We start from the raw sequence: 12798 nt of genomic DNA on the forward strand, positions 1-12798 counted from the left end.
AGAACAATCTGTCAACTCAGAGAGACATTACATTTTTGCTATATCTAAGGAGATTTATCTAAGTCATTTTTACCAGAACCAGATCTAGGAGATTCCTGACCAGCAGATAGAAACACAGACTAGAAGCTATAAGCAGCCAGTACACTGTGAAACAAAAAGAGAGAAGACTGCAGTTATCATATTCTCCAGCCATGGATTGCAGTTATGAACAGCCATGAGCATTAAAGAACTTGTGAACAGCCATGGCAACAATAAACAGCCATAAGCAATTTGGCAGTTATGATCAGTCAATGGCAGTAATGAACAGCCATGAGTGTTATGGCTCTCGCCATCTCTTGACAAGACATTATGGATCCCGGACGAGCCCCCGGTTGTTACCAGCACCAGCAGCAAGTGACACACATGCTGAAGAGCAACATGGTTCCAGTACACTGTGGATCCCAGAGAGGAGAAATTACTTGCCATTTTGCCCAGGCCAGAGCTTATTCATTCTCAGATACATTTTCCAAAATATAAATACTATTAACAAAGTTTAGAGTACTAATTAAAGGAAGAAATGTGAATATGCACAAATAAAATAGGGAAAATCATTTTTTCACATTTTTTAAAAACAGAGAATAAAATAACACTGCTGCCTTGCAGCAAGAAGGTTCTGGGTTCCATTCCTGGCTTGGGGTCTTTCTGCATGGAGTTTGCATGTTCTCCCTTAGCATGTGTGGGTTCTCTCCGGGTACTCTGACTTCCTCCCACAGTCCAAACACAGGACTGTTAGGTTAATTGGCTTCTGTAAAATTCTCCTCAGGTGTGTGTGAATGGTTGTTTGTCTCTGTGATGCCCTGCGATGGACCTTTCCAGGGTGGACACCGCGTCTTGCCCATAGACAGCTGGAGATGGGCATCAGCACCCCTTGGGATCCACCCAGAAATAAGAGATTGTTCTCTATACTTTTAAGACTAGTTTAGGGTTGAACAATATTGCTGAAATTGAAATTTTTTTTCAACCAAAATTGCAATTGTGATTTTTTTTCCTTTGCACTTGCCACGAGCATGTAGACCCTAATCCCCCACCCCCCACCCCCACCCCACACACACACACACACAAGAGAAAAGTGGCAGCAGCGACACTTGACCATGATCCGAACATGCCAGTTCTAGCTTTATATGTAGGTCACAAAATGAGGCAAAATTTGCTGCTATGCAGAGGTCGGTGCTCCCTTTCAACTATTGCAAATGAAAATTATCTTAAATACTTTGGATGGATGGGTTTCAGGTTGGATTGTAAAGAGTCTAAAAATAGAAGCATTTCTCAATAAGAGAGAATATTTAAATATATTTAAAGATTTCGCAAGCATTTCATACAATGCTAAGTCAAAATCAATTCAGATTAATTAATGACTTCAGTGCCGCTACACCGGAAACTACATTTCCCATGTACCATCGTAGGAAATGTAGTTTTCAACAAAACTGGGTCGTACCATCGGGTGGGATCTATTTTTAATAAAACACAAGTCTCCTATGTGACCATCATTCTTAATAGTCTTCTTATATCATCATACAATAACATATTAAATGTACAATTTTCTTCAACTTTGAATTATAATTCATAAAATCCTAGAAACAAACAAACTAATCCCCCCACTGGTGCGGAAGAATACAGGCCTCCTGCTAATGCCAGTCCTCTTCTACCGTCGAATTACAGCTGGGCCGGCACGCAGTTGGACAATCACCGAGTCATAAAACGACTAATAGAAGCAAAGTAAGTGCAGTAAAGTTAAAATTTCACTCCACGCTAACATGTGAGTGCATGTTGTTTGTAGAACCAGCAAACTGTCCTGTTTTTGTAGTTTAGTTAGCGCCACGTGGTCCAACAAGTTGGCGACGCTGTCAAAAACTTAACCTGCAATCAAAGTAGAATCAGCTGCAAGGGAAATGCAGCCTTGGTTTTTATTTTCCTTCATGTTCATATTATTACTCGCCCTTTTACTGTCCTTTTTTATTTAGACCTTTTAAATAGAAGTTTTATAAATTATCGTTTAATCCACATGTTGCTTTTTTTTTTTTGCTAGCGTTTTATCCCAGATGTCATGAGTCAAGTTTTGTAGTAGAAAATTGTTTTTTCCGCTCTTATATTGACAGTCTGGTTGGTTCAATACTTCGAAAGCTGTTTAAACTAACTCGGCTTTTGAAAGGCAAATGTGTGATTTATGTAAAATTGATCAAAGTTTAAGTTTCCAAAACATCTGTTAATTGAGTAAACTTTTTAAGTAGGGCTTAACCGTTAATCGATCACACTTTAGTGAAGATTAATCGTTTTTATTAGTGAAGATTATCATTTATTGAACATTAATCTTTAATTGAAGTATAGAGGCTCCAAAACATGCCATTATCTGACAGGTCAGCTCAGGGGCGCCGCCAGGAATTTGGGGCCACATGAAGGACACTGATATCGGCCCCCCTTAAAAAAAATAAACAAAAAAAAAAAAAAATTGTCTGGTTTAAATTTCTTTAAAAATCTTCTTTGAGTAAACTTTTGCTCTACGATTAGTAATCAAAAAAAAAAAAAATTAAAGATTATTGGATTGGCAAAATGATCGTTAGCCTTAGGTCTAATTTTTACGTTTTGACTCCTTAGCGTTTTAGATATAAGAAACCCTTTAGTGAAATGCTCTGCTTTTAGTGTGTCACTAATCATGGTTGCATTAAAACATATTTGATCCAAAAACGCGTTTAAACACTTTTGATTAATACCTGGATCATATATGCTTTTTTTTTGTATGGAGAGCAGTTTCATTCAAAATTAATTAAATACTTTTACTGATTAATTGTCAATTCTATTAAAGAAATATCCCCATTAAATAAAAAAAATAAATAAATGTTAACATAATTTTATTTTATATTTCAAGAGCTTTTTATATATTTTCACAGATTTTTAATTACATTATTTTATAATGGAGTTTTATTTTGTGACAGTTTTGTTTTGTAAAGCTACTTTACTTATTCACTTTTTTTTTTTTTTTTTACTCAGTTTTTTTTTTTATTGGGAACTAGCTTGTAAAATATCAAACAGCAGAAGAAGAAAAGAATTGATGCCGTTTTTGTTTGTTTTCAGCATTTCCAGAATGCTTCTGATCTTTTTAGATTTATTCGACTGATTTCCAATGTCTGAAAACAGAAGCAGCTCAGACTCATTGAGGGAATAATATCACTCATCCGAGCCTGATCTATCCTGGAAATGGAAATCTCACATCCTCCCAGGAAGCTAACTATTTTGGCTTTGAATTGAAACATAAATCTATTCAAGTTTTTTTTTTTCTTTCATTTTAAACTCATGGTAAATAATGAATAATATGACGAAAGAAACAACTAAAATGTTGATACAAAAAGTATAATCATATTTTGTCACACTACACTGAGCATACCCGATGATTACGTCAAACAAGCAGTTTAACAGAGTGTAAAAAGCATCCTATTGGCTCAGAAAGTAATTAAATATTTTAAATATGTAGTTCAGCATATTTAAAATATTTAATAAAAAACGGGCTTAAGAAAATAAGTCACTAGGTGCGTAAAGTAGCTTTACAATTTAATTGTAATTATTTATGAAATAAACATATTTAACATATTTTTATATTTCATGGAGATATAAATGGTGGTATAGTGGAGGATTTTTGCAAAATTTTTTAAAAGACCTACCCTCTACACTTAATGACTGACCTACAAAAAAAAAAAGCACAATTCTCCTCCTGCACGCTCTGATTAAAAGTTACTCTTTGCATTGCAACCATAATATTTGCAATTTTTTCACCATGTCAGATTCAGCACCAGTAAGTGAATGTAGGGACGAGCACGTAGGACGGCTTAATGTAAACTTATCACCGGAATCATTGACAATTAGGAGGACCAATCACTTTGATGATCCAACCGGAATAAGAACATCCTCCACGATACCTTTTTATTAATGGAATATTGGCTGACAATTTATCAATAGCAGTATTTTTTATTTTATTTATTTTTTTATGAAACGGCTTTCCGTATTTTTGGAAAAAGGGGAAAAAATTTGTAATTTACTCCAATTGCGGTATTTTAGTTTAAGTTGTATCCTACATTTTACTTAAACATAAATAAAATCTCAAAAACGCATGAAAAATATTAGCCTGCAACACTCCTTGATCAGCTTTGCTGGCCCAAATTTTTAGAGTTCCAATTAATTGATATATAGTGGTTGATCGATTCACATAAAAGGTGACATTTATTGTAGAGTAAATTTTCACAGTTGATAACAAGAAACCCTCTTTAAAGCCGTCTTTGATTTGAATGGATCCCAGCGGGGATGTAGATGATTAAGGCTGAAAATGAAAACTTGAGGGACAAGTGAGATTAGCTTTTCCCAAATGTTTATCATGCAGTTTAACCCCCCTGGTGCAAAGTCAATTGAGCTTTACTGCATTTTTGATACAACATTTTAGAAATTCTAATCTCAATCACATTTGCTCCTCATTTTTGCTCTTTCACAAGCTATTTCTGACACATCTAACCAGCATGGTCCTTGTAAAAGGCTAACTGCACTATGAAATATACAAAGAATGCTGTGAAAGTTCTTACCTGATTTTTTTTTTTTCTTTTTTTCTTCATCCCAATTTTTCACTTAATTGCTGCCGATCATGACATTTGAATGTGTTGCGTAAATAACCAGAAAAAAGGGAAATTATTTAATTTTATTAATCAGAGAAAACAAACCTATCTACCCCATTCTCTACATGGTTCATGGATGTAATGAGCGGTTATACCTGCTTAACTGAGTTATAATGGACTATAAGTGTTTTACATCATCACATGTGACCACTTTCAAACATGAACAGCCTGTTAAAATCTGGATGGCAGTTTGTTCTCTAAAGATCCCACTTTTGTCTTCTAATCCTCAGAATATTTATTGAATTATTGCTTTTGGTGGGTTAAAGTAAAATGTGCTGTGAGTTCATTTCCGTCTGCAGTTGTTGGCCTCGTTACTCATCCATTGATGCCATTTTTGCTCTGTCTCATTTTTTAAACATGAGGACTAGTTTTAATTTATGCAAGTGATGTTAACAGTGCTTTAGATGGTACTCTGGCTTCTTCTGTGACCTCACGGATAAGTCGACCATACACCCTTTAGATTGACTGACTGGTTTGGTGGCAGGTCTTTTATTTTCTCCCCCATTTTTTTGTTGTTGTTTGTTTCTAATATGTACAGGTCTGGCTGTCATTAGGCCTCAATTTAGAAGTGAAATGAAACCAATGTTTTCACACCAGAAAAGTCCTCCGGTTCACTTCTGTGCTTAAGAGCAAAAGCAGACTGTCGTCTATAATTATTTTTATGTAAGCCAGTTTGAATTCAAACTGTATTTTTGGGACTATGAATAACAGCACAGCCACATGTGAGATTATTATTGCTCCCACTGGACATATAGGATGACAGCAGGACCGGTCACACAACTGAAAACATAACTTTGAAAGTCTTTCATGCAGCACCTCTATTTTGCATATTTATGCACATACTTCAGCTGCAAAACCATTGTTTCAAGAGCAGCTTATTAAATATAGATTTCAAGACTTTATTTCCAGTTTTGTGACTTTTGGAGAAAGTGTCCTTTCAGCTGAAATAGATCCATCACTTGCTGGCTGCATTGCTAAACAACAGACAGCAGATCAGCTATGATTTTGATTCATTGACTACTATGGTGGCACACCAAGTCCAGCAGAGATGCATCTGAGTCGGTCCAAGGCTGGTTTGTATCCATGCCTAATGGAAACAGCAGCTTGGAAGATGGTGACCCACTTTTTGAGGTTGTTTGGCCCAGACCAGGGTTAGCTGGTCGTCGCTCACACCTGCACTAAAAGTCTGGACCAAGAGGAGAAACAAACTCTGGTTCATTTGATGCAGAATAAATGTGGCATGTGTGAATATGCCTAAAGCAGTCCATAAAATGGGGTGAATTGCAGGTAAAGAATGACTCGCAAAGTGGGACAAAGGAATTGGATTGTTTAGATGGTTTATTTCTATTGGTGAATAAAATCATTTAAGTTTTTTTTTTAAGTTTACTCTGATTGTTTCCAAATTTAAAAATGTTAAATTTTTTAACCTAAAGAATTTTAGGTGTGACGGATAAGGAAACACAAGAAAATTAGTTTTGATGGTCTACTTCCACCTGTTTTTTCATTTTTCTTTATGATCCTTTGATATACAAGTTGGTAATAGAGACAGCCTGGGCAGAAGAATGGATCAAAATCCTCAACAGCGCAGAATCCCTCAAAATGTCATCTCAGTTGGGGGTTTCCGGCAGGCTAATGTTCCCACCGAGGAGCGAGGAATCATCATCGGAGACAACGTCCAGTTTGGAAGAGTGAGACGTCGCTCCAATTTGTCTCAGTCTGAGAGCTCAGGGGCTGAAGAGGAGCGACTGGGCGGCTCTATGGAGGCAAGTTGTTCCTACGGGCGCAGCCCCATCATTCAGGGCATGCAGGCTGAGGCGGTTTGGTACAGCCGCCCCGCGTATGAGCAAGCCGAAGGCGACTATCACCGGCGACTTGCCTCTAACGGAAACGGGCCGCTGTCGTCCTCACCGCGGAGCCCAAGCACTAAAGGGACTTTGACGTTCCACTCCAGACGCTTAAACGATCAACGGCGAGATGAGGGGAACGGCGTCAAGACTGTGAAAGCGTCCGGTACCCCTCACCGTCAACCGGGCAAGGGTCGCAATCGCACTTCCTCTGAGACAGAGCAGGGAGGCAAAGGCAGCAGGGGGCCGAACCCGAGGAAGAGGGGCTTCTCCGAGACTGAAGGCAGGCCAAAATCGGACAAGTACGACACCTGGCGCTAAGAATTCGTGCATCGTGGTGTGTGTGCTCTAACTCGGGCTACCTTTGTCTGTCTGCATTATTGTTTAGCTTTTTTTTTTTTTGTCTGTTTTTACATGTATGCAAACCTATGTTGAAACATTGAAATTTTCACTTTTCTCCTGACAAGTCATTCTTTTATTAAAAAAATAATAAAAATACTGATTTAAGAAAAAATCTTTATCTCAAGGTTTAGTGCAAAGTAGGGCTGCAAGATGTCAGAAAATGTTGGAATAAATTCACAGGCATCAATAGCAGTAAATTGTGCATCCAAATATTGCTGTGAAAGCTAGTAATGTTGTGGCTAAGCAGTTTGGTTTTAAGCGATGACTGTAGTGATTCAGTAAATCAAATGGATCTCATTTGCAGGTTTAAAAGGAGTTCAAACTGTACCTGTTGGTACCGCTTGGCCTGATCCAGAGCTACAGCTAACATGGCAGAATGCTGCTTCCTTTGACTCATGTTCAATAATAAAAGGTTGATTGTGTTTTTGCTGGCAGGCATGGCCCAGCCTTTTGTTTGCTAATCCAGACTTTATAAAGGAGGCAGCTCTGTTTGAGAGGAATGTGTCGCTGTCTGCTGCTGTAACCTATCTGCAAACAAACAGGAGGTCTCTTTATTACGTTTTTACCTATACCCTTTTTGTTTTTTTGCTTCAGTGTACCTTAAAATGTCATAAGCTTTAATGGCTTCCTCACATTCCATCACTGAGTTCACGTTTGACTGCATCGTGTTGTAACCCGCAACTACTAAACCCTTTACTTCTCCTGTCTGTAACAAATAAGCCTTTAACTACTGTTTTCATCATCCTCTCTAAACTGTCCCAGTATCAACATGAGTGGACTCCAGGGCCTCGCTGCTGAGAACATCTGGTTCGACAAACACCGCTACGATGAAGCAGAGACGCGCTTCTACGAGGGAGCGAATGGCCCTGCCACCCAGCAGCAACAGGTAGCAGCCCCTTTAGATTTAAACGCTGGAAGGACAGAGGTATTTATGCTCTGGCTCTTTGGTCAGTCATTTAGAAAGCAGTCAGAAGCTGCTCCAATTTTTCTCACTCCACTGTTGGCAACAGTTTCATGGTCTGTCGCAGCGGTCGGCAGCCTGCAGCAGCTGCTTGCTTGTTGGCTGTTCTCGATTTAGAAGTGGCTCATGGCACTGAGATGGGTCAGGTGGTTTTGGCAGCTGCCCTGACCTGTCAGACTGTCCTGACTTCCTGCATGGGGGGGGGTGTATGCAATTGAACCTTTAAGTAGGTATTGATCTTATTTAAATTTTTCCAAGTATCAGAAGTGAGAACGCTCATCAGCAGTCGGTTCATTAAAACATTAAATTTTTTTTTTTATTTCCTCAGAAAAGGCACCAAAATATCAGTTATTTGGGTGCTCTGCCCACTACTTTCTTTACTGATCGATGAACAAACGTCAAAGATGCAACAGACACTTAACTACAGTTTGTTGATGCAACTGACTGATGTTCCAGGATTTATGAAGTTTTCTGTGTTTTTCTTCGTTAAAGCAAGAATTTATGTTATAAAGAATTTTATAAATATGTCAAATTCTTTATAACTTGTAGAGGAATCTGTTTTTTGCATTCTTTGTAGTCTTTATATTTCTATCTTAAAGACCAGCTGATGCATAATTTATAAGGCTGAACACAATAAGTTGTCCTAAAAATTTAAATGCAGTTTGGGTTATCCTGCAAATTTTATATACGGTACAAAAAAATGCTTCTTTGACTTTAAACTGAAGAAACGGTTCACTTAATGCATTTGATTTGAACATTTTTGATATTTCAAACTGGATTTTGGTCACTTTCCCTGGTAGGTCTTCTACAAATGTTAAATGTCCCACAATTTCCCCATTGTGGCTCAATAAAAGGATATTCTATTAATTATTTGGATTAAGTCACAAAATGTGCAGTACTGTGGAAGAAATAAACAAAGCAGTTTGGGTTAACTGTTGCTCATTTTATGTATGAGTCAAGAAATTATTTTGAAAAAAAGCTTTTAAATTAATTGATTTTAATTAGGAAGTTAAGAAACATTTGCCTCAATAAACATATATACTCCAGACCAGAGCTGTGAAAACGTGAACCCTGCGGTCTTCTCTCTGTCAGTGACTCACCCTGAGGCGCTTAAAGGCAGTTCATTGGGACAATCTACTAGTTTGCATATCATGGGGGAAATAAACATGATCAAAAGGAATGGCTTAATTGGTCAAATGAAAAAAAAAAAAATTGTGTGGGTTAGAGCAAACAAAAACCAAAGATGGATATGCACATTAGTTCTAGCTCCCCAGTTGGTTTTTCATCATGCTTAAGGACCCCAAATATTAACCCTACAGCTTCTTTTAATGCAGTTTCTTCTGAGTTTTTCCTGCCTTTAATGTTTCTGTATTGCTGGGGGAGGGGGGTCCGGCCAAAGCAGCCCAGCAGCACTCCAAAGGTCGCCAGCAGAAGCGGCAGCACAGGAACGTGAGTCTGTCCTCATCCAGGTTTATTTTTCAGTCCTGGGAATGCTGCATGACTGAACACTGAGCTTAATGTTAGGGTTTGGTTTTTCTTTCTCCTCCTTTCATTGTCTGACTAAAAATGTTAGTTTTAGTAGATGATGCATGATCAAAGGCTATAAGTATTGTCCTGGCTGTAGTCACTGTAGATCATAGCTTCTTTATCTAAATGTTGGGAGATTTGATCCCTGTGTTTTTTATGTTGTTTTTTGCAAAGACTCCTGCAATGATCATGTCAAATCTCTTTGAGGACATGGAAATAAAGCTGTAGTGTTATCTGCTCTGCGGAACAGAAGATAATTAACTGTTGGCATTTCAGGCAAATTCCCTGCAGTAGGACCGTTTAACAGTTGGAACGTGTTTTCCTCTACGTGTTTTTTTTTTTTTTTTTTTTTTTTTTTTTTTGCGTTGCCGTTTATATTTACAAATATATGCGACTTGTATGTGATCTCCTGTGTGAACTGAAGTCATAAAACGCGAGTGTCCCGCACGCGCAGCAGAGGACGCGATGGCGTGACAGGCCAGCATGCTCTTTTATTTTATTTTTTCCCCAGAAGTAAACATGGATGGTAGCGCCGGCGCGCATCCAGCTGTCTCTTCCAACCATAAAAATACAATCTTCTCATTATGGTTAAACATAAATACTGCTCCCCGCATCATCATCTGCCATGGTTGTTGTTTTTCTTGCCGCTACTGTGTAGGAAGACGCATAATAGTGACCTTTGTCGGGTATTAATGGCGTCAGGTTGGATGAATCCGACCTGGCCGTTCAGACACAGGTTGCATTTGAAAAGATCAAATTCGTATCGGATTCAGGACCACATAGCCAGGTGGCGTGGGTCAGATTGGAAAAAATCGGATCTGTGTTGTTCAGACTGTCATGAACAGATCAGATCCAGGTCGCATATGGGCAAAAAAATCGGATTTGGGTCACTTCAGGCTGCAGTCTGAAAGTAGCCTTTGAAACCTAGAAGCATGTCTGTTTCCTCAGCCGAGGATGAAAACACCTCAGCCCTGCATGCCCTTTGTTTTTTAACCCTTCCTTCTATCATATGTGTTTCTTCTCTTTACATTAAAAATGGGAGGGATTGTTTTTGTCTGTGTGCCTAACTATGAGATTACTAGCTAATTTGCTGCATCTTCCCACAGTCGTCTTCTCAAGGAGGAGACCAGGAGCTTGTTACACGAATGAAGAGCCTGGAGTTGGAGAACCAGACTCTGCACAAAGGTTTTTGTATTTCCATAAGCATCCAAGCTTTTTTTTGTTCAAAAAATGCTGTTGGGTTTGGCTCAGTTGTTTATTTTCCTGCTTTCATTAATCTGAGGAAGAATTAACAAAAGTTAAAACCATTAAAAATATTGCATATCAAGTTGTAAATAAAATAAGACAATCTTATTTCAAATTCAGTCATTTATAAATGGATATCTGATTATTCTTTGGTTTTAAAGTCATTATAACTACATGTTGACATGCAAAAGTATATTGGCTTTACTAATTAAATGAGATTTGCAAAATGGAGGAAACATTTGGGTGGCCGTCCCCTGATGGCTAATGTTACCTCGAGTGGGAGACTTATTGTAGCCTCCTTAGCCGGGACATCTTCCCTCAGTAACAACTTCCAAACCAAAGAGTGTTTTTGCTAAATCCTTCTTGGAAGGTTTTGTCAACTGTAAAAAAACGGTTGGATCTTTGCTCTTGTGTTGATCCAGTTATTGATGGATAGTTTAGCCTGAGTACAAAAGCCACCCGCCTGCTTTAAAATGCCTTGTGTTAGCTGGGTGAAATGCCATCATTTAATGCCACCCTGTTTTTGAATGTCAGTGGTGGAGGAGATGAGGACAGCTCTGCAGAAGCTGGAGTCCAGAGTGGCCGTGTTGGAGAAGTCCCCTGCACCAGCAGCTGTCCCCTGTGCTAAGGTAAATGGCTGGCAAGAAACTGTGGATTTGTCTTTATGAACAGGGCTCACCGTCTGAATTTTATTTTTTTCCTGTGTATTTATTTTCAACTTTTGGACCTAACCTTTTTGTATTTGGCATTTAGAAATTGGACGTTTCTGAGCTGTTTTTTCCGTTTCAATACCCAGGCAGCACCAGTCCAACAGGTGAAGGTAACCAATGGCGATGATGCTGATGACGACATTGACTTGTTTGGCAGCGATGAGGAAGATGAGGAGGCAGAACGCCTTAAACAGGAGAGACTGGAAGCCTATGCTGCTAAGAAAGCAAAGAAACCTGCCGTCATTGCTAAGTCCTCCATCCTGCTGGATGTCAAGCCTGTAAGCAGAGATGGGAACTCCGGATACTGAATGCTATAAACGCTAACTACTGTGCTGATGATGTTTGTTTTTCCTTGGTGTTGACTTAGTGGGATGATGAGACTGATATGGCGAAGCTGGAGGAGTGTGTGCGCTCCGTGCAGATGGATGGGCTCCTATGGGGGGCTTCAAAGCTGGTCCCAGTCGGTTATGGCATCAAGAAGCTGCAGATAAACTGTGTGGTTGAGGATGATAAGGTCGGCACAGACATCCTGGAGGAGGAGATCACCAAGTTCGAGGATCATGTAAGTTATCTTGGGTTGTATTGTTAATGTAAGTTTAGATCTAAACGAGCAGTATTCATACCCTTTGATATGTTTCGGTAAGCAGCACAATTTCCAGGCTATTGTGTTGCATTTCATGTCATAGAGGAAGCCAATGCATTTGCATTGTGTTCCTTTTACTTTAAATAAAAGAGGCTGAAGAAAACTGGCGAAACCACTTTCTTTAGAAGTTAACATACGGGCTAATAGTCCAGTATTGTGACATCTATTCCCAGCTTTAAGGCTTCAGAGGTTTGTTGAAGACCATTTGCAAGCAACCCTTAGGAACACAGACGAGTCCAGAAAGTTAAGTTTAAAGTTGGGTTCTAAAGTAAAGCACTACATCAGACTACTGTTAAAACTATAATCTTAAAGGTCCTTGGGGAAATAATTGAAGAAAACACTATTTTACTATGGAAGGTGGAGAAGAAAATTGAAGGAAATATATTCTGTTATGCCAAAGTGGGGATGTGGAAAACATGTGGAAGATGATTTGTTCAGATTAGGCCAAAATGCAAACTAAACCAAATCCAAAGACACACTGTCTCCATGGTGATGGCTGCATTGGGCTGTGAGGATGTTATTTTTTATTTTATTTTTTGGATGATTTTCTAGGAAGGGGGGAAAAAAAATTCAATACCTGCTTTCAAATCTTTATTTAATTAAGAGACTTGACAATTAAATACATTTATAGGTTAGTTATAAATACAATAAGGCTGTGCTTTTCTCTCCTCAGGTCCAGAGTGTAGATGTCGCTGCCTTCAACAAGATCTAATCCTCTGCTGCTCCCAGCATTTGTGGATATTAAAAAGCTGAATCTAAAGCACAAATTTGTCTT

General features: G+C 38.7%; 1 protein-coding gene across 3 annotated transcripts; it reads left to right on the plus strand.

The window, feature by feature from the left end:
- The first annotated feature begins 1599 nt into the window (after positions 1-1599).
- LOC107081711 (elongation factor 1-delta-like) lies at positions 1600-12786 on the plus strand. 3 transcript variants are annotated; one of them, XM_015369909.1, is made up of 9 exons: positions 1649-1755; positions 6225-6837; positions 7700-7823; positions 9282-9347; positions 10532-10610; positions 11205-11299; positions 11467-11658; positions 11748-11942; positions 12697-12786. In XM_015369909.1, the coding sequence occupies exons 2-9, from the start codon at positions 6254-6256 to the stop codon at positions 12733-12735; spliced, it is 1374 nt and encodes a 457-aa protein (XP_015225395.1). In that variant the 5' UTR covers positions 1649-1755; positions 6225-6253; the 3' UTR covers positions 12736-12786. The 3 variants fall into 3 exon arrangements, with proteins under 3 accessions (XP_015225397.1, XP_015225396.1, XP_015225395.1); XM_015369910.1 differs by lacking the exon at positions 9282-9347 and having other exon boundaries at positions 1646-1755; XM_015369911.1 differs by lacking the exons at positions 6225-6837; positions 9282-9347 and having other exon boundaries at positions 1600-1755.
- Positions 12787-12798: the final 12 nt, after the last annotated feature.

This window comes from Cyprinodon variegatus, unplaced genomic scaffold (assembly GCF_000732505.1).
Source record: "Cyprinodon variegatus isolate N-32 unplaced genomic scaffold, C_variegatus-1.0 Scaffold39, whole genome shotgun sequence".
NCBI lineage: Eukaryota > Metazoa > Chordata > Actinopteri > Cyprinodontiformes > Cyprinodontidae > Cyprinodon > Cyprinodon variegatus.